The sequence below is a fragment of the Pseudophryne corroboree genome, chromosome 1, assembly GCF_028390025.1.
Source record: "Pseudophryne corroboree isolate aPseCor3 chromosome 1, aPseCor3.hap2, whole genome shotgun sequence".
Lineage (NCBI taxonomy): Eukaryota > Metazoa > Chordata > Amphibia > Anura > Myobatrachidae > Pseudophryne > Pseudophryne corroboree.
The window spans coordinates 1,148,004,167-1,148,026,268 of NC_086444.1; the positions used below are offsets into that span (position 1 = coordinate 1,148,004,167).

Here is a 22,102-nt window from a genome sequence, read left to right on the forward strand (position 1 = left end):
ACATCTGCCCCACCAGCAGAGCAGCATGGTTTTGCCCAATTGCTAACTTTATTGGTTTGCTAACAACTCTGAATAAGGTTGATAGAGACGGGTCCAATTGAAAGAGCTGCCCAGTTTACATCCACAATGTTAATATTAATTCTGCAGCCCTTTAAATCCCCCGACTGAAACACACTCTCCACCATACTGTAAACCCCTAATGCAGATCTGCCATTTGTACCTGGGTTGAGGCTAGATCCAAGTGGCCTAAGGGACCTTTTCCGTCAGGGGGAGGCGCCACGACACAAGGGGGAGGAGCTACGCCAGCAGTACAGTTGGTCTAGTATCCACACCACCAACTATTACCTTTAGTAATTAGGTGGCGAGCAACCGTGCCCGAAGCGTGGCGAGCGAAGCGAGCCCGCGAGGGTACTTTTTGGGTACCTTGTTCGGCCGCAGCTCCTCCCCCTGGTGACGGGTCTCCTCCCCTAGGTACGTCAGAAGGTCCCTTCTCCCACTCCAATATAGAACCAACCTTTGTACCTGTGTCTGTAAAATGTGCCCCTACAATTTGCCTAGGATTTTAGTGCATCCCATGATAGGAGGCTATCATGTGATGCACTAAAATCCTCCATCTGCATGAGACAACACCTTGTCATGCTAATCAATATGCAGGACCAGTAAATAGATAAATATGCACATGACATCACACTATAGAAAGTGTTTTGTGTGATTATAATATGTTCCATAAACGACAGTAGATACTGGTAAAATGGTGTCCACATAACGTGTGATGCGCAGCCGCCTTGTGTATGAGCTAAGGCCACAGTTTCATGTTTTCTTTATAACTTATTAAAAGCATTTGGTGAAAGGCAAAGTCAGGCACCCCTGAGAGAACACTGAACAGAGCCCCCCCACCCCGCCCCCCCTCATCTCCCCATGAGATCTACCTTACGCTCATCTTCAGATGCCGCAGAGAAGTACCACGTACGATGCTTCTTACTGATGTGGACCATCTTGAAGGGGAAGACGTTACTAGACGTGGTCTCTTCTGCTGCCCGCATTACCCTAGGACACGCAGTGATGAGAGAGAGGAGAGTTATTATTAGGGGCTTCCTCACAGGACTGATACAGAAAGGAATAACATTTAGAGCCTTATTCAGAATGTACAGCAGGGGAGAACCAATAAAGTCGTCTATAATTCTACACAATTCAGTCCCACGTTTAGAGTACACGGTGACTTCTCATGTTGCCTTGGCAGAGCAGGCCCTATAGCAGCTATCACATATACTAATACATTTTTTTTTTTTAATTAGATCAATCAATAAATGTATAAGTAAGATGAGATTCTTGGTGCAGAATGACAGTAAAGATTTACTGAAGAGCTAGGTGGTTTTCAATAGTGCGTTATCACCACTAACCTGTTGTAGCCGTTTAGTGAGAAGGCTCCTTGTGATGCGGCGGAGGTGCTGGACTTAAAGTAGTACACACATCCCTTATGTATTATAACAAATCTCAGGGGCCCTGAGTGGATAAATATAAGAGTGAATATTTATCATTTCACAAGTAATGCGTCCAACTCCCCCCTCCCACCACCACCACCACCCCTGAAAGCAACCCCTGTAGATGTATCAAATATGAAGCAATGAGTGAGGACAGGACATGCTGAGATTGGCAAGGTGTATGCCTCTTGGCACTGCTGGGCAGGAGACTGCCTATTTTGAGAAACTATGGGGTTATCAAACCCTCAGATTACCACAAAGGTCAGATTTCTTTCTGCCTTGTGGAGCAAACTTCACTGACCATCAAACTTGACCTGACTATATATACATATATATTGATATACACACACACACACACACACACACACACACACACACACACACACACACACACACAAACACACACTAGCACCTACAACACCCGTCACTTCTGGGTGCGCACATGTGGCACTTGTGCCCAAGGGGGGTGGTACACAATTTAATTGCTCAGATGGTCGACCATTACGTTTGAGCACCCACAAAGCAACTGAATTCCCCCGAGGAGGGGAATAAAATAGTTTTTGGTTGCATGATAAGCAATATTCATTAGTTTTATATATGATCATGAGTGCCGTGGATGCCCATTACTTATCACACCCAAATGCTTTGGGTTTACTGCAGAAAGGGCAGTTTGGGCACTCAAAAGCCCGACGTTGGGTGGATTTCTGCTCCCCACCTCAGAAGGGTGCCAGCAGAAAATAAATAGGCACACTAAGAACTGAAAAGCTGCCATTACTTTAAATGGGAGCTGCTGAACCCCACCCCCGATGGTTTCAAGTTGGCTAATAATGTCTATAGTACACCACTATAAATGGCTCATATTTCATGACATGGACCATTGCAGACATTCCCGTAATTGGTATCTCCAGTGCTAGCCCACATTGGAATATACTGCATTTCTTTCTCCCTCTGTCCGACAACCAAGTCTATAGTTCCTGCATCACCCTTGGGCACAAATGTATTAAGCCTTAAAAAGTGATACAGTGGAGATGGATAAAGAGTGATAAAGTACCAGCCAATCAGCTTCCTAACTGCCATGTCACAGGCTGTGTTTGAAAAATGTCAGCAGCTGGTTGGCTGGTACTTTATCTCTCTTTATCCGTCTCCACTTTATCGCTTGTTAAAGCTTAATACATTTGGGCCCAGTCCCTTTACCTTTTTACTACTGTAAGATTTTGAGCAATCCATACTTCTTCCTATGTACATGGCTCTATTCCTATGTGATAACCTATGTAATATCATACCTCCCAACCTGACCCCCTCCAGGAGGGACAAAATGCTCTGCTCCTGGACTTTTCTCCTAATTTATGATTGATGGCACCTGTATTGAACAGGTGAATGGATAAGAAAGGTGTTTCACCACAGGTGATGTCAATCATACATTTAAAAGGGAAGACCAGAAGCAGAGCATTCTGTCCCTCATGGAGAGGGTCATATTGGGAGGTATGTAATATACTTGTGTAAGCTGCCACCATATAAATATTAGTCACGTAAGCATAAAAGCAGCAGGCCATAAATAGGCCATTGTTGTATTAAAAATCACCTCCAGAAAGAACCACACAATGGTTCCATTGTTACAGATTAACATTAATAATGCATTTGGACAGAGATCTTCATCTTATGATTACCTCCAAGCCTCGAAGTTTACACGTATAGTGATGAAGTGAACAGAGGAGCGATAGCACCTCACGTTCATATCACTGATCTCTATGGAGCGAGACTTGATACACTGTACAGAGCAGTCTATCACTAAACCATATGATAGAACAGAGAAAGGGGGAACTAGAGCATCTTCTACCCCACAGGTTCTCATACTCGGTCCTCAGGGCCCCACACAGTGCATGTTTTGCAGGTCTCCACACAGAATCACAAGTGAAATAATTAGCTCCACCTATGGACCATTTAAAATGTGTCAGTGAGTAATTAATACACCTGTGCACCTGCTGGGTTACCTGCAAAACATGCACTGTGTGGGGTCCTGAGGACCGAGTTTGAGAACCACTGTTCTACCCCCTCCCACCACCTTGCCCCGTTATTCACACCATTAAAGGCCTGTGTGCACTGTACTGCCATATCTCCATAGAGATCAATGATTGGAGCAGCATGGTTGGCATAGTGGTTATCATTACTGCCTCACAGCCTTTAACTCTTGAGTTCAATTCTTGATCATGACACTGTGTGAAGTTTGCATGTTCTCTCCGTGTGTGTGTGTGTGTGGGGGGGGGGGGGGGGGGGGGTTTCCCTCCGGGTGCTCCGGTCTCCTCCCATACTTCAAAAACATTCAGGTAAGTTAATTGAATTCGGACAAATATACAAATATGTAACGTTAATGCTGTGTGTTCATGTGGTAGGGAACATAGATTGTCAGCTCCACTGGTGAAGGGTCTGATGTGAATGACTGAAATACTCTCCGTAAAGATCTGCGGAATATGTGTGCACTACATAAATAACTGGCAATAGATAATCTGTATGTGAGCTTCAGTCTCTCCATCCCTTGTTCATCGGTCAAAAATGAATGGAGAGGAGATGGAATGAACTTGCTCCCCGTGTATCAGACTTTATTCCCCTGGTGCAACCGTCCTGCGGTCTGAGATGATGGGGGTTATCTAAGCACATAACCAAGAATCAGATAAATTAGAGACAGAATATAGAGTACAGGGATAGAAATGAGTACTGCAGGAATAGATGTCCCCTGTGTCTGTCTGTGCTGCTTGTCTGTATGCGGATGATGACCACATAGAGATGTGGTTTATCTACTTAATGTCACAACACATCCTTGCTAGCAGTTCTCGTAAATACCTTCATTTATTCTACAAATATGCTCCATCTCCAGCACAATAGCGACTAAATGTAGAAAAGTGTACGGAGATGCCGAAGAGAAAAAGTACCTACCAACTACAAGATATCTTCAATTTCTCAGAGGGCGCTGCCATGTGGTCAGTAAATGCCATGAAAGTTAAACTTTCTACTTTCAGAATCTCATATATATATATATATATATATATATATATATATATATATATATAAATGTACAATATGTCTGGCACTCACGCTTAGAAGCATACAACGGGTCCGGTGCACAACCTCTCTCGACGAGTATATGGATCCCACACGTTGGAGGCACTCGGCGAAATAAACTGACAACACCACAGCCGGTAAAGTCTTTACCGGCTGTGGTGTTGTCAGTTTATTTCGCCGAGTGCCTCCAACGTGTGGGATCTATATATATATATATATATATATACAGGTTGAGTATCCCATATCCAAATATTCCGAAATACGGAATATTCCGAATTACGGAATTTTTTGAGTGAGACTGAGATGGTGAAACCTTTGTTTTCTGATGACTCAATGTACACAAATATTGTTTAATACACAAAGATATTAAAAATATTGCATTATATAACCTTCAGGCTGTGTGTTGTATAAGCTGTATATGAAACATAAATGAATTGTGTGAATGTACACACTCTTTGTTTAATGCACAAAGTTATAAAAAATATTGGCTACAATTATCTTCCGGCTGTGTGTATAAGGTGTATATGTAACATAAATGCATTCTGTGCTTATACTAGGGTCCGATCACCATGATATCTCATTATGGTATGCAATTATTCCAAAATACGGAAAAATCCCATATCCAAAATACTTCTGGTCCCAAGCATTTTGGATATGGGATACTCAACCTGTATATATATACATACACAGTATTTTAAAGAAAAATGAAAATGATATAGAGAGAGGTTAAAGCAGTGACCCAACAAGATGATGTGGTATTTGGTAACAACATTGTGGCAGGCTAGAAGTACACTCTGGATCTATACCATGTTTCCTTGATTTGTTTCTTCAGGCTGCTATTAATCAATTATAATTCTGCACAATGTCATGTGACTACCGTGGCAACCAGTCATGTGGTACAAGATGTGGTGAGCAGAGAAGCTTTGGAATGCCCCTCTCAGCTTTGTGACCTGTGCACTGCACCATCCTCCTCCTCCTCTCTTCCCTGTTTTCTCCTCGCTGAGAGTGGTCAGCCTGTGTCTATGTAACTGGCGGCAATGCTTTGTGCACCATTCCCACCCCCCTCCCCAGAGAATTTGAATAGGCGTTAATAATGAGTTTTAGGACATTAGATAGGAAAAAATTTACAGAACTCCTATTTAAATGAAAGGGAAAACATAAACCTCCTATGTGGGATTGCTGCTTTAAAACTATCTATAACATGGGAAAGACATTCACAGAAATATGGCAACACGCAGTGAGCAATGTATTCATTATTTCTCTAACGTTCTAAGTGGATGCTGGGGACTCCGTAAGGACCATGGGGAATAGCGGCTCCGCAGGAGACTGGGCACATCTAAAGAAAGCTTTAGGACTATCTGGTGTGCACTGGCTCCTCCCCCTATGACCCTCCTCCAAGCCTCAGTTAGATCTCTGTGCCCGAACGAGAAGGGTGCACACTAGGGGCTCTCCTGAGCTTCTTAGTGAAAGTTTTAGTTTAGGTTTTTTATTTTCAGTGAGACCTGCTGGCAACAGGCTCACTGCATCGAGGGACTAAGGGGAGAAGAAGCGAACTCACCTGCGTGCAGAGTGGATTGGGCTTCTTAGGCTACTGGACATTAGCTCCAGAGGGACGATCACAGGCCCAGCTTGGATGGGTCCCAGAGCCGCGCCGCCGGCCCCCTCACAGAGCCAGAAGGCAGAAGAGGTCCGGAAAATCGGCGGCAGAAGACGTCCTGTCTTCAACAAGGTAGCGCACAGCACTGCAGCTGTGCGCCATTGCTCTCAGCACACTTCACACTCCGGTCACTGAGGGTGCAGGGCGCTGGGGGGGGGCGTCCTGAGACGCAATAAAAACACCTTGGATGGCAAAAAAATGCATCACATATAGCTCCTGGGCTATATGGATGCATTTAACCCCTGCCAGAATACATAGAAAAACGGGAGATAAGGCCGCCGATAAGGGGGCGGAGCCTATCTCCTCAGCACACTGGCGCCATTTTCCCTCACAGCTACGTTGGAGGGAAGCTCCCTGGCTCTCCCCTGCAGTCACTACACTACAGAAAGGGTTAAAAAAGAGAGGGGGGCACTAATTAGGCGCAGTATTAACTATACAGCAGCTATAAGGGGAAAAACACTTATATAAGGTTATCCCTGTATATATATAGCGCTCTGGTGTGTGCTGGCAAACTCTCCCTCTGTCTCCCCAAAGGGCTAGTGGGGTCCTGTCCTCTATCAGAGCATTCCCTGTGTGTGTGCTGTATGTCGGTACTTTTGTGTCGACATGTATGAGGAGAAAAATGATGTGGAGACGGAGCAGATTGCCTGTAATAGTGATGTCACCTGAGTGGATGAACTGTTGGAAGAAATTACGTGACAGTGTCAGCTCTGTATAAAAGACAGTGGTTGACATGAGACAGCCGGCTACTCAGCTTGTGCCTGTCCAGACGTCTCATAGGCCGTCAGGGGCTCTAAAGCGCCCGTTACCTCAGATGGCAGATATAGACGCCGACACGGATACTGACTCCAGTGTCGACGGTGAAGAGACAAATGTGACTTCCAGTAGGGCCACACGTTACATGATTGAGGCAATGAAACATGTTTTACACATTTCTGATAATACGAGTACCACCAAAAAGGGGTATTATGTTCGGTGAGGAAAAACTACCTGTAGTTTTCCTGAATCTGAGAAATTAAATGAGGTGTGTGATAATGCGTGGGTTTCCCCCGATAACAACTGATAATTTCTAAAATGTTATTGGCATTATATCCTTTCCCGCCAGAGGTTAGGGTGCGTTGGGAAACACCCCCTAGGGTGGATAAAGCGCTCACACGCTTGTAAGGGCTCTACCCTCTCCTGAGATGGCCGCCCTTAAAAATCCTGCTGATAGAAAGCAGGAGGGTATCCTAAAATGTATTTACACACATACTGGTGTTATACTGCGACCAGCAATCGCCTCAGCCTGGATGTGCAGTGCTGGGTTGGCGTGGTCGGATTCCCTGACTGAAAATATTGATACCCTAGATAGGGACAGTATATTTTTGCCTATAGAGCATTTAAAAGATGCATTTCTATATATGCGTGATGCACAGCGGAATATTTGCCGACTGGCATCAAGTCTAAGTGCGTTGTCCATTTCTACCAGTAGAGGGTTATGGACACGTCAGTGGTCAGGTGATGCGTATTCCAAACGGCATTTGGAAGTATTGCCTTATTAAGGGGAGGAGTTATTTGGGGGCGGTCTTTCAGACCTGGTGGCCACGGCAACAGCTGGGAAATCCACGTTTGTACCCCAGGTCGCCTCTCAACATGAGAAGACGCCGTATTATCAGGCGCAGTCTTTTCGTGGACAAGCGGGCAAAAGGTTCCTCATTTCTGCCCCGTGACAGAGGGAGAGGAAAAAGGCTGCAGAAATCAGCCAGTTCCCAGGAACAGAAACCCTCTCCCGCCTCTGCCAAGCCCTCAGTATACGCTGGGGCTTTACAAGCAGAATCAGGCACGGTGGGGGGCCCGTCTCAATGAATTTCAGCGCGCAGTGGGCTCACTCGCAAGTAGACCCCTGGATCCTTCAGGTGATATCTCAGGGGTACAAATTAGAATTCGAGACGTCTCCCCATCGCCGTTTCCTAAAGTCGGCTTTACCGATGTCTCCTTCTGACAGGGAGACAGTTTTGGAAGCCATTCACAAGCTGTATTCCCAGCAGGTGATAATCAAGATACCCCTCCTGCAACAGGGAACGGGGTATTATTCCACACTGTTGTGGTACCGAAGCCGGACAGCTCGGTGAGACCGATTCTAAATCTAAAATCTTTGAACACTTACATACAGAGGTTCAAATTCAAGATTGAGTCACTCAGAGCAGTGATTGCGAACCTGGAAGAAGGGGACTACATGATGTCTCGGGACATCAAGGATGCTTACCTTCATGTCAAAATTTACCCTTCTCACCAAGGGTACCTCAGGTTTATGGTACAGAACTGTCACTATCAGTTCAGACGCTGCCGTATGGATGGTCCACGGCACCCCGGGTCTTTACCAAGGTAATGGCCGAAATGATGATATTCCTTCGAAGGAAGGGAATTTTAGTTATCCCTTACTTGGACAATTCCCTGATAAGGGTAAGATCCAGGGAACAGTTGGAGGTCGGTGTAGCACTATCTCAGGTAGTTTTGCGGCAGCACGATTGGATTCTCAATATTCCAAAATCGCAGCTGGTTCCGACGACTTGTCTTCTGTTCCTAGGGATGATCCTGGACACAGTCCAGAAAAAGGTGTTTCTACCGGAGGAGAAAGCCAGGGAGTTATCCGAGCTAGTCAGGAACCTCCTAAAACCGAGCCAAGTCTCAGTGCATCAATGCACAAGGGTTCTGGGTAAAATGGTGGCTTCCTACGAAGCAATCCCATTCGGCAGATTCCACGCAAGAACTTTCCAGTGGGACCTGCTGGACAAATGGTCCGGGTCGCATCTTCAGATGCATCAGCGGATAACCCTGTCACCAAGGACAAGGGTGTCCCTCCTGTGGTGGTTGCAGAGTGCTCATCTTCTAGAGGGCCGCAGATTCGGCATTCAGGACTGGGTCCTGGTGACCACGGATGCCAGCCTGCGAGGCTGGGGAGCAGTCACACAGGGAAGGAATATCCAGGGCTTATGGTCAAGCCTGGAGACATCACATAAATATCCTGAAGCTAAGGGACATTTACAATGCTCTAAGCTTAGCAAGACCTCTGCTTCAAGGTCAGCCGGTGTTGATCCAGTCGGACAACATCACGGCAGTCACCCACGTAAACAGACAGGGTGGCACAAGAAGCAGGAGGGCAATGGCAGAAGCTGCAGGGATTCTTCGCTGGGCGGAAAATCATGTGATAGCACTGTCGGCAGTATTCATTCCGGGAGTGGACAACTGGGAAGCAGACTTCCTCAGCACGACCTCCACCCGGGAGAGTGGGGACTTCACCCAGAAGTCTTCCACATGATTATAAACCGTTGGGAAAAACTCGACAGGTATTGCGCCAGGTCCAGGGACCCTCAGGCAATAGCTGTAGACGCTCTGGTAACACCGTGGGTGTACCAGTCAGGGTATGTGTTCCCTCCTCTGCCTCTCATACCCAAGGTACTGAGATTGATAAGATGGAGAGGAGTAAGCACTATATTCGTGGCTCCGGATTGGCCAAGAAGAACTTGGTAACCGGAACTTCAAGAGATGCTCACGGAGGATCCGTGGCCTCTACCTCTAAGAAGGGACCTGCTCCAGCAAGGACCCTGTCTGTTCCAAGACTTACCGCGGCTGCGTTTGATGGCATGGCGGTTGAACGCCGGATCCTGAAGGAAAAAAGGCATTCCGGATGAAGTCATCCCTATCCTGATCAAAGCCAGGAAGGATGTAACCGCAAAAACATTATCACCGCAATTGGCGAAAATATGTTGCGTGGTGCGAGGCCAGTAAGGCCCGACGGAGGAAATTCAACTGGGTCGATTCCTACATTTCCTGCAAACAGGAGTGTCTATGGGCCTGAAATTGGGGTCCATTAAGGTTCAAATTTCGGCCCTGTCAATTTTCTTCCAAAAAGAACTAGCTTCAGTCCCTGAAGTTCAGACGTTTGTAAAAGGGGTACTGCATATACAGCCTCCTTTTGTGCCTCCAGTGGCACTTTGGGATCTCAATGTAGTTTTGGGTTCCAAAAGTCACATTGGTTTGAACCACTTAAATCTGTGGAGTTAAAATATCTCACATGGAAAGTGGTCATGCTGTTGGCCCTGGCCTGGGCCAGGCGCGTGTCAGAATTGGCGGCTTTATCCTGAAAAAGCCCTTATCTGATTTTCCATTCGGACAGGGCGGAATTGAGGACTCGTCCTCAGTTTCTCCCTAAGGTGGTTTCAGCGTTTCACCTGAACCAACCTATTTGTGGTGCCTGCGGCTACTAGGGACTTGGAGGACTCCAAGTTGCTAGACGTTGTCAGGGCCCTGAAAATATATATTTCCAGGACGGCTGGAGTCAGGAAATCTGACTCGCTGTTTATCCTGTATGCACCCAACAAGCTGGGTGCTCCTGCTTCTAAGCAGACTATTGCTCGTTGGATTTGTAGTACAATTCAGCTTGCACATTCTGTGGCAGGCCTGCCACAGCCAAAAATCTGTAAATGCCCACTCCACAAGGAAGGTGGGCTCATCTTGGGCGGCTGCCCGAGGGGTCTCGGCTTTACAACTTTGCCGAGCAGCTACTTGGTCAGGAGCAAATACGTTTGTAAAATTCTACAAAATTGATATCCTGGCTGAGGAGGACCTGGAGTTCTCTCATTTGGTGCTGCAGAGTCATCCGCACTCTCCCGCCCGTTTGGGAGCTATGGTATAATCCCCATGGTCCTTACGGAGTCCCCAGCATCCACTTAGGACGTTAGAGAAAATAAGAATTTACTTACCGATAATTCTATTTCTCATAGTCCGTAGTGGATGCTAGGCGCCCATCCCAAGTGCGGATTGTCTGCAATACTGGTACATAGTTATTGTTACCAAAAAATCGGGTTATTGCTGTAGTGAGCCATCTTTTCTAGAGGCTCCTCTGTTATCATGCTGTTAACTGGGTTCAGATCACAAGTTGTACGGTGTGATTGGTGTGGCTGGTATGAGTCTTACCCGGGATTCAAAATCCTTCCTTATTGTGTACGCTCGTCCGGGCACAGTATCCTAACTGAGGCTTGGAGGAGGGTCATAGGGGGAGGAGCCAGTGCACACCAGCTAGTCCTAAAGCTTTCTTTAGATGTGCCCAGTCTCCTGCGGAGCCGCTATTCCCCATGGTCCTTACGGAGTCCCCAGCATCCACTACGGACTATGAGAAATAGAATTATCGGTAAGTAAATTCTTATTTTTCTATTAAAAATGACCATATCTGATACCCTGCTGAATAAAAGGATTTACAACTCACTCTTGTCTACAACACATGAACATATTTTGCCAATATACTCTGATAGATTTACTGGAGGAGTATATATCATATGAGGTGGAATTAAAATCTAGCCTGCTTCCAACAACACATTCTACTGTATCTGACACATGGGAGCTAGCACCTATAACCGCACAAATATACTATATATAATCCCTTTGAGGCTTTTGCATGAAAATCTGACGAACTTGAAGGTGGGGATCCAAGGCAACAACATTTCTCCCCACAAAAGTCCACAAATCTGATTTCATCTGAGAACAAAAGTTAAGCCTCATTTTGGACCTGATTGTGAGTCGGACACAGCAACATCTATGTGTGTGTCTGGTTCCTGTCTCATGTCTGCGGCTTTCTGGTAATACTGCTACAATCCTTTCCCCGGTGTACATCCTGCCGTGTGTATGATGCACAAGGACTGAGAGGCCCACTCCGAGTGTCTCCAGATGATCCAATCATTCTTGGTGCATCTTGAGGTACCACCATCGGAACTAACATCAGCCCAATGCTACTGTAGGTGCAGATTCTTTGTCTGAGTGTGGCCTCCACTGAGAGTGACTCAGTATCTGTGTCCATGACCACTACCACACCACGTCACCCAGGTAAGCAGTCTATGTCCTGGACAGGAGAGAGGAGAGTAGACAATAATGCGGCGGAGGGGGAAATTCCGGAGCGGCACCCCTGTGTCGGCGTCTGCGCGCGCCTATGCATGGAACAGTGCAGACTATCACTTCTTAAGGAACTAGTGACACCACTGAAGTACAAATTATCTGCGACTTGCCAGTCCCCTCAGCTATGAAATATCACACACCCACGCGCTAAGTTTATATGTCTACTGTACATGTTTCTGCATACAAATATTGCAAGCGACGAGTCAAACGCAGACGTGAAAGCCAGTAATGCAGCCAGCAGTCTATCATCACCTGGGCTCAAAAGCTGTCAATGAATTAATCTGATATACTGAATAATGTCTGCATGGCACCACAGTATGCTCTGCCACAGTTTTAGTATGCCCTAAAAGCAAATCTGTGGCAGGACATGCTGGGATGTGTAGCTCCACAGCATCTGGAGGGCCGCATGTTGCATACCCATGCTCTATGGGGAATATTTACTATACAGCATTTTAGCAAACCTCTGATTTACAGTATTTCGCAACATTCTGTTACCTAGTAGGTTTGTAAATAGCCATTAATACCCCTTTCACACCGCACAAATAACCCGGTATCGATCCGGCATATTGCGCCATGTCGGAAATCCTGGGTCGCCTGACCCGGCAATTAAACTCGGGAATAAAGCAGTGTTATACCCGGGTTGAATACCAGGTCAATGGCAGCGTAAACAGGCTCCAGGGTCGACACAGGTCCATGTGCGGTGTGAAAGCGCCATGTCGGGAATCCCGGGTCGCCTGACCCGGCAATTCAACTCGGGAATAAAGCAGTGTTATACCCAGGTTGAATACCGGGTCAATGGCAACGTAAATGGACCCGTTCACTAGAACAGGGAGAGGCGGTGCGGAGATGATCTCATCTCCCAGCTCAGCCCCCGCTGGTGGCTCCGCCTCTGCTGCTATGGCAACCCGCCTGGCATATTGCCGGGTCGGGGAAGCCAGCAGCAGCGTCCACTGCCGGATCCCACCCGGGAAGGACCCGTTTCCAATTCCCAGGTGGGATCCGGCATTGGTGGTGTGAAAGGGGTATTAGTAACTATAACCCTAAAGCTAGGTGCACACTATGGCCCTAATTCCGAGTTGATCGCTCGCAAGGCGAATTTAGCAGAGTTGCTCACGCTAAGCCTACGCCTACTGGGAGTGTATCTTAGCTTCTTAAAATTGCGACCGATGTATTCGCAATATTGCGATTACAAACTACTTAGCAGTTTCAGAGTAGCTTCAGACTTACTCGGTATCTGCGATAAGTTCAGTGCTTGTCGTTCCTGGTTTGACGTCATAAACACACCCAGCGTTCGCCCAGACACTCCCCCATTTCTCCGGCCACTCCTGCGTTTTTTCCGGAAACGGTATCGTTTTTATCCACACGCCCCTAAAACGCCGTGTTTCCGCCCAGTAACACCCATTTCCTGTCAATCACACTACGATCGCCGGAGCGAAGAAAAAGCCGTGAGTAAAAATACTATCTTCATTGTAAAATTACTTGGCGCAGTCGCAGTGCGATTATTGCGCATGCGTACTAAGCGGAATTTCACAGCGATGCGATGAAAATTACCGAGCGAACGACTCGGAATGAGGGCCTATATAATTATCTGTCAGATAATCTGCCAGATCTAGCCGGTTGGAATGAAAATCTGGTAATGGGTGAGAGCAAATTACAATCTATCATTTGCTTCCAAACACTGGAAAAAGATCAAAACCTGTTGTTCATACAAATTGGTTAAACACAAATTTAACCAACTTGGATGAACGACTGTTGTTGACCGTTTTGCAGTGTTTGGGAGAAAATGATAAATTGTAATTTGCTCTCATCTATTACCAGATTTTCATTCCAACCGGCTAGATCTGGCAGATTATCTGCCAGATAATTGTATAGTGTGTACCTAGCTTTAGTCCCAAATATTCCTGGGGATCCTTTACCTGTAATATGAAGAAAACCTTTACATTAGAAACAGCCTTGTAGAAACCCTGACTCCCATATGGTATCCGTTTGGATGGTCGACCATGTTATGATCGACAGTCATTAGGTCGACCACTGTTGGTTGACATGGTCGACATGGGCACATAGTCGACACCTGAAAATGGTCGATACATGAAAGGTCGACACATTAAAAGGTCGACATGAGTTTTTCCAAAAAATGTCTTTTGGGGAACTTTTCCATACTTTACAATCTATGTGGACTACGACTGGGAACGGTAATCTGTGCCGAGTGCAGTGAGGCACCTTGCCCGAAGCATGGCGAGCGAAGCAAGCCATGCGAGGGGACGCGGTGCACTAATTGGGGTTCCCCGTCACTTTCCGCAGAAAATTACACAAAAAAAAGAAAAGAAAAAGCATGTCGACCTTCTCATGTGTCGACCATTTCCACGTGTCGACCATTTGTCCATGTCAGCCATGCCATTGTCGACCAATAGTGGTCGACCTAATGACTGTCGACCATAACATGGCTGACCATTCATACCGGAACCCTCCCACATACGGGTGGTCTTCAGTATACCGCCGGACAGGATCCCGGTGACAGCATACCGGCGCCGGGATCCTGACCGCCGACATGCCGACACATATTCTCCCTCTTGAGGGTCCACAACCCCACTGGAGGGAGAATAAATAACGTGGCACGTGTAGCGCGCCACTGTGCCCGCAAAGGGCTCATTAGCGCTCGCCCAGCTGTCGGTATGCCGGCAGTCGGGATCCCGGCCACCGGCCACTCATACTACACCCCCACATACAGTCACATAAGAAGACCCATTGGCGTGTGTTATAAAGCGCTGGCTGACACGTCCACACTGACAAAGTGCATTTTGGTGACTTACATTTAAACAGCTGCAGTTGTTTCCCTCCTCTTTTATGCAGATATCCTGAGATGGTGACTCCCCCCGGCATTGTCATTAGGTTCTGAGCGCCAATTGCCTTCATTGGAGTCGGCCAGTTGAGTTCTCCAGATGACATGTTTCTGCAGGCGAGAGACCAATGTCATCTGGTTAGAGCACATCTTGATACAAGGTTGCATTACGACAAAGTGCGGTTAATCAGTAGTACACAAACTTTTACAAAACTTTTTACTTCCTTGTTTCTGCTTAAAATACCAGTGTGAGCTGGGCAGGTCTCCGTGAGCTGTATTTATGATTAACCAGTGTATCTCTAAAGGTCAGCTACAGTATACAGACGCCAGCGGTTCGGCAGCTCAGCCTACATGTTTTGATAACTTTTATCCTCTCCCCGTGGCTTAATGCCAACACAAAATACACAGGAGCGAGGCATTGACTTTGAACTTAGGTGGCTATTTTCTTTGCGTGAGAACCCTGTAATCCTTATCTGAAATGAGCCACTGTTCTCAGAAAGAAAGGCCTTTATTTTACTTATCTTGTATTGCGTAGTAGGGAAATTTCCAATATAATTTCATTAAATAAACTTTTTTCTTTTACAATATAGTAAAGTCAGAATATACATGTTCACCATTCTTGAAAGATTTTACAATATTCTGCATCCTATATAGAATAATTGGCATCTCTTATTTAGCTAATGAACTACATGTGGTCTTCCTTAAGGGTCCTACACACTTGGTGATGTTTCCGATTTGGACGATGTTTGTTTTCAACGAGTAACGACCATCGTCCAAATTGGCTTGCTATGCTAAACGAGGGAAAACCAACAATGAACGACCGCAGGGACGCGCATCGTTCATCGTTGGTGCATACACACTAAACGACATGATTGATATATAGTTCACTTATGAGCGATATCGCCCGTGTATGTCACCAAGTGTGTAGGGCCATTAAAACTGGGCATACATTGTACAATGATCTGGCAGATCATCTGCCAAATCTGGCTGGTTGGAATTAAAATCTGGTAATGGATGAGAGCAAATGACAATCGACCATTTGCCCTCAAACACTGCAAAATGGATAAAACCCGTTGTTCGGGCAAATTGGTTAAATCATGGATTCGACCAATTTGTATGAATGATAGGTTTTGTCCATTTTCCAGTGTTTGGGAGCAAATAGTCTATTGCAGAGGTTCCCAAACTGTGTACCGTGGCTCCCTGGGGTGCCTCGGGACACTTGCAGGGGTGTCCTGGGTTGGTGGTCCAGGACCAATTCAAATTATTCATGGTCAATATAATAGGCAAAACCAATGCTGGTGGCTGCCAGTCATAAAATATGTGGCCAAACAGAAGCAAATGTTGTCCCTTACCACACAACTGACCCTAAGGATGACATATAAACCGATCTACATAATCTTATATTTCTTTCTAAATAAGAAATTTTTGGCCTAGGGGTGCTGTGAAAAAAATTCTGATATTCTAGGGCGCCGTGATTCAAAAAAGTTTGGAAAACACTGGTCTATTGTCACTTGCTCTCATCCATTACCAGATTTTCATTCCAACCAGTCAGATCTGGCAGATGATCTGTCAGATAATTGTATAATGTATAAAGTGGTGACTGTCAACGTTCAGCTTTTTTAAAAACCTCATTAATTATTATTTCCAGGGCGCCACATAGTTTCCACAGCTCAGAACAGGGCATATACAAGTAACAGAGAAACTGACAGCCTAACAAATCATTCCCTTCATCCACTGGCAGTTCAGTGACTGTGAAGACCCATAATTATGTGTAATGATGAGCCCTGCTTGAACTTCTGACTTTACGTTACTACAAAGCTGAATTATCTTCTAGTGTATTAATAGACTGTAGCATGAAACAAAGAGTATAAAATCACTGAATTTCCATTATCCTCTCCCAAGCAGTGCTCTTTCTAATAATTCATTTTCTCTTTCCAAATGGACATGAATGAAAGAAGTTATTGTAAAAGTTATAGTGAAAACTGGTCTGGAAGCAATAAAAGAACATTGCTGTCCAGTACTTCCTAGTCCACGGTCACAGTTCCTTAAAGGGACATTGGGGCAGACGTATTAAGCCTGGAGAAGTGATACAGCAGTGATACATAGAAGGTGATAACGCACCAGCCAATCATTACGGGTTTGAAAAATGACAGTTAGGAGCTGATTGGTTGGTGCGTTATCACCTTCTGCTTATCACTGCTTTATTATTATTATTATTATCCTTTATTTATATGGCGCCACAAGGGTTCCGCAGCGCCCAATTACAGAATACATAAACAAATAATCAAACAGGAAAACAGCAACTTACAGTTGATGACAGTATAGGACAAGTACAGGGTAAATATCACTTCTCTAGGCTTAAAACATCTGCCCCATTGCAGGCAAATAATTCCTTTCTCTGCCATGTGAAAAATACGGTCTGGTTTATACCTTGCACAAAGAACACTGGGGCAGATGTATTAACCTGGAGAAGGCATAAGGAAGTGATAAACCAGTGATATGTGCAAGGTGGTAAAGGCACCAGCCAATCAGATCCTAACTGTTAATTTACATATTGGAGCTGATTGGCTTGTGACTTTATCACCTTGCACATATCACTGGTTTATCACTTCCTTATGCCTTCTCCAGGTTAATACATCTGCCCCACTGTGATGTACAAAATGGCGGCTCTGTTAAAGGGTCTAAAAGTGTGCACTGTACTAAGGGTTGAACTGGACGGAGTATATACACAGTAAGATCTCCCCTCTACATAAATGTATTATGAGAAAGAACTATGGTGGTGTTTCAGATGGACTGTTTAACTCATGTTTCATGGTAGCAGCCACTAGGGAACATCTATCAAACATCTAAAGAGGATAAGTGAAAGTGTTGCCTCTAGCAGCCAATCACATTCTAGCTATTATCTAATACATTGTATAAAATAACAGCTAGAATCTATATGGATGCTGTGGGCAACACCTCCCCTTATCTTCTTTAGAAGCTTTGACATATCTCCTCCTCAATATGTGCACAAATCCTGTCTGTCCAACATTTCATATCATTACATTTCTGTATAACTCCATTAGATAAATCACATGTGACTGCTCAGGTTACTTAACCTGGGCATAATGACGGATTACATAGAGATGTTGGGAGCCCACCTGATGAGATCACCTGGTCGTGGTAGGTGAGCCCATATTTTTTGGCCAAAAATTTTCTTAAGATACCCAATTTTACACTATGCTCAATTGCTGAGTTTATTATAATTGTTTTAATTGTCGGTTCTTAGTTATTAGAGTGTGTGTGTCTGCATTTTTTTCTGTTTTCTGTGTAGAACTACAAGTCTCAGCATGGTAGCACTTCTTTATTATGTTTAGAATTAGGATGTGCAGTCCAGGCCCCCGCATCCTCCCCCCCTGTTTCCGGATTACATAGTGTCCAGATCTATGTGGTGGCTCTCATACCTTGGACCGGGAGATATACTGTATATGCTAAACATTTATCTTTCAGATGACAGAATTCTGGTTTATAGCATTTTCTAAGATATAATTAATGATCGCATTTGTCTTCAATCTCTATATAGAAGGGGAAGAGATGGAATTGTTGAGGATATAAACCTAGTGAGAATGTGGACTGGGCAGCATAGCTCTGGTCATCCTCTATGGGTATGGGACTCATGGTCGACAGTGTCTAGGTCGACACCCATTCGGTTGAGCCCTATTGGCTGACGGTGGCTAGGTCGACACTAGAAATAGGTGAAAAACACATGTCAACCTTTTTGCATGTTGACCTTGTTCATGTCGACCTAATGGTCTTGTCGACATTGTCACGATCCGGGTAATTCATCACCATTACTTACCTTCCAAGTGTCTCCTGAGATTGGCCCAGCGCTCCAAGCCTGGATTCCACCTGCGCTGTCTGCGTGCAGCACGCTGTGTAACATGGCCTCAGTCTCTCATATGCTAAAGTTCAAACAGACTTTCCCTCAGGATTCAAATATGGGCGCAGCCATGTTTGGATTCATCACATGTTGCTTTACAGCCTATCAGCTGCACTCTGGACTCTGCCTGATTACCCAGCAGCTGCACTCTGGACTCTGCCTGATTACCCAGCCAATACCTGCTTCCCAGCTGGTATAAATATCCTGCATCAAGGATGCCTAATCGTCAGTGCTTTGGTTGTCAATCCTTGTACACATGGCTCTCCTGTTTGTGGACTCTACAGCTTGTTCTTCCAGGTATTCCAGCTCCACTAAGAGACCCGCACCAGTTACCATCCTGCGGTGCAGCCTGACTTCTGAAGTGTTCCAGCTCTGCTTCCCGGTTATCTGCTACTTCAAGCGTTGGTCCTGCTCCGCTTCCAGCTTCCAGCGGTGTCCTGGTATTGTACCTTCTTCCATTGTCTGCAGCATCGCTCTCTATCCTCCATAGTGAATTCATCCACATCGCTTCCAGCTTCCAGCAGTGCTCTGTGTCACTATCAGTCTACAGCGGTGCTTCACATCATCTCCACTTCCACTCTCCATCTCCAGCGGTATCCCTATATCGCTCTGCATATCTGACCACACAACATCGAACCACAGTCTCCATCGATGCTCACCATCGGACTCTAAACTTCAGCGGTGAGTTCTGCACACCTTTTGTTCACACCGGTTCCATCCGGTATTCTCTGCAGTGCTATCAAGTACCACCTCAACTTCTGTGAATCCTGTGTTTACCCCAGCCTCTGTGCATCATCAGCCGTACCAGCTCGTTCCTTACCTCAGTGGTTAGCTGTGGCATACAGACTTTCCAGCTCCGGATTTGGCAAGGACTTTTAACATCTTGTTCTGCAAAGCCACAGCACCTATTACCTCTGCGCTTCTAGGAACTGTACTCTGTATATCTCTGCACATCTATGGTTGAAGTAATTTGCATAACCAAGGTGTCTTAACTGTGTGTTCAATAAACTGACTTTCATTTCTATAACTCTGTTGTCGTGGTCACGCCTTCGGGCAGTTGGTGCTAGAACTCCTGTATGTCTAGGAACTCTATTCTACCTTCACAGTTCACCTACACGCCAGTCCCTACACCTGAGGCTTTCCCAGGTCAGCCTCAGCCCTCAGTTGTGACAGACATATTTCTAGTGTCGACCTATTCACTGTCAACCAATGGGTGTCGACCTAATAGGTGTCGACCCAGAGTCCGGATACCCCCTACATGACATTTCCACCCTACTAGTCTTATTATTATTAGCAGTTATTTATATAGCGCACACATATCCTGCAGCGCTTTACAGAGAATATTTGCCCATTCACATCAGTCCCTGCCCCAGTGGAGCTTACAATCTATATTCCCTATCACATGTACACGCACACACATTCACACTAGGGTTAATTTTGTTGGGAGCCAATTAACCTACCAGTATATTTTTGGATTGTGGGAGGAGACCAGACTACCCGGAGGAGACCCACGCAAGTACGGGGAGAATATACAAACTCCACACAGTTAGGGCCATGGTGGGAATCGAACCCATGAACTCAGTGCTGTCAGGCAGTAATGCTAACCTTTGCACCATCCGTACTGGCCCTTAAATCTTAGATTTAACAAAAATGATTAGTACATTACTATCTCTAACAATAGTGTTTAATATGTAGCACACGTCATTACATAAATATATTTCTTCTAAATGTCATAAATATTTAATATGTTTATGAATTGTATGAAATACATAAGTATATAATAATGCATTTGTTTGATAACAGATATGTTGCACATCTCCCAAGTATAGGTAGCATAGCCGTAACTAGGGGGGTGTGATCGGTGGCATCACATAGGGCACAGGGGCCTGAAGGTGGCACTATGGCTGCCACACTGCACCCTGCAGCCAGTAGCGCTACTACAGACCTATCCAGGGTGTCCAAGGAACGCACTGGGCACGACACCCTGCAGCCTATGGAGCTGCCCAGAGTGTCCTTAGGAAGCTCTGGGCATTGCCCCCCTAGGCGTGGCACGTTCAGGGGCAGCACCGGGCACACTGCTGCCCTGTTACGGAGCTGTAAAAAAATGCTACCAGGCAGAAAACAATACAATCCCATGATCAGACTTACAAATCAATGACAGTCCAAATCTCAAAAAAAACATCAGATAATTGCTAGAGAACCCAGGTTACATAGCCGGCGGTAGTGTGATGTCTCACAGAGTGACACTACAAGAGCTCTCGCTATGTACAGTATAGTGTTATATAACCATAGCTGATGCAGGAATTGGGGCACAGCGCACAGGACATGGCTAATGAGCGTTTAGAATCGCACAAGGAACTTACCTTTCTCATTTGTGTTTTGATGCAGAGTGAAGTGTTATAGTTTCCATCACAAGGCAGAATAACTCACACATAAATGTCAAGTGGTTAAAAAAACATGTAAGTTCTCTGTTCCACCCAGTCTCTTCCTCAAACATCAGCGTCTTCGCTCACAAGACAGTAAATTAAATCAGTTACGTGCATGCAGGGCCAGTTACAGTGTACCAGCAGCCATTCTGTGGGCACAACAAGCTAGCGGCATCGCTGGCACGTGAGGCACTTTGTGATGCCAGCAGTTTATGGGGTAGATTTATCAAACCTTCTAAAGAGGACAAGTGGAGGTGTTACCCATAGCAACTAAAGCTATCATTTTATAGAATGTACTAGATAAGTGATAGCAAGAATCGGATTGGCTGCCATGGGCAACAGCTCCACATGTCATCTTTAAAGGGTTGATAACCTCGTCCTTAGACACCAGAGGAATATCGGTTTGGCTTAGTAAGACTGTCCTGGAAGTGAAGTGAATCTCTGGAATGACTGGGAAATCAGGGCAAACATTTCTGATTAAGACTCAAATCATGGCTCCAATCTGCACATTCATTCATTCATTCAGTGTGTGTCTTAGATACAATTAATTATTTGTCTTCAATCTCCAGTTTACATGGTATACCACTGCTGAGACTCCTGACCATGCTATGAATAGTTGGTGAGGCTAATACTACATAGAAGGGCAAGAGATGGAATTGGTGAGGATATAAACCTGGGGGTACATTTACTAAGATGGGAGTTCTATTTAATATGGGATGTTGCCCATAGCAACCAATCAGATTTCAGGTAATATCTTCTAGAAGGTGCTAGATAAATGAGAAGTAGAATCTGATT

The 22,102-nt window shown here is 45.4% G+C and overlaps 1 protein-coding gene across 3 annotated transcripts in view; it reads right to left on the reverse strand.

Annotated features, from left to right (window-relative positions):
- SH3BP2 (SH3 domain binding protein 2) overlaps window positions 1-22,102 on the reverse strand; it is a 137,366-nt gene that overhangs the window by 29,185 nt on the left and 86,079 nt on the right. For 2 of the 3 annotated variants that reach the window (XM_063924554.1, XM_063924547.1), the window contains exons 2-4: window positions 14,934-15,073; window positions 1,401-1,503; window positions 930-1,047 (exon numbers count right to left, since the gene is read on the reverse strand). In XM_063924554.1, the coding sequence (XP_063780624.1) occupies window positions 930-1,047; window positions 1,401-1,503; window positions 14,934-15,069 (357 nt within the window). In that variant the 5' untranslated portion in view covers window positions 15,070-15,073. Of the gene's footprint in view, window positions 1-929; window positions 1,048-1,400; window positions 1,504-14,933; window positions 15,074-18,800; window positions 18,927-22,102 lie in introns of those variants that run through there. The other variant, XM_063924561.1, reaches the window with a different exon arrangement.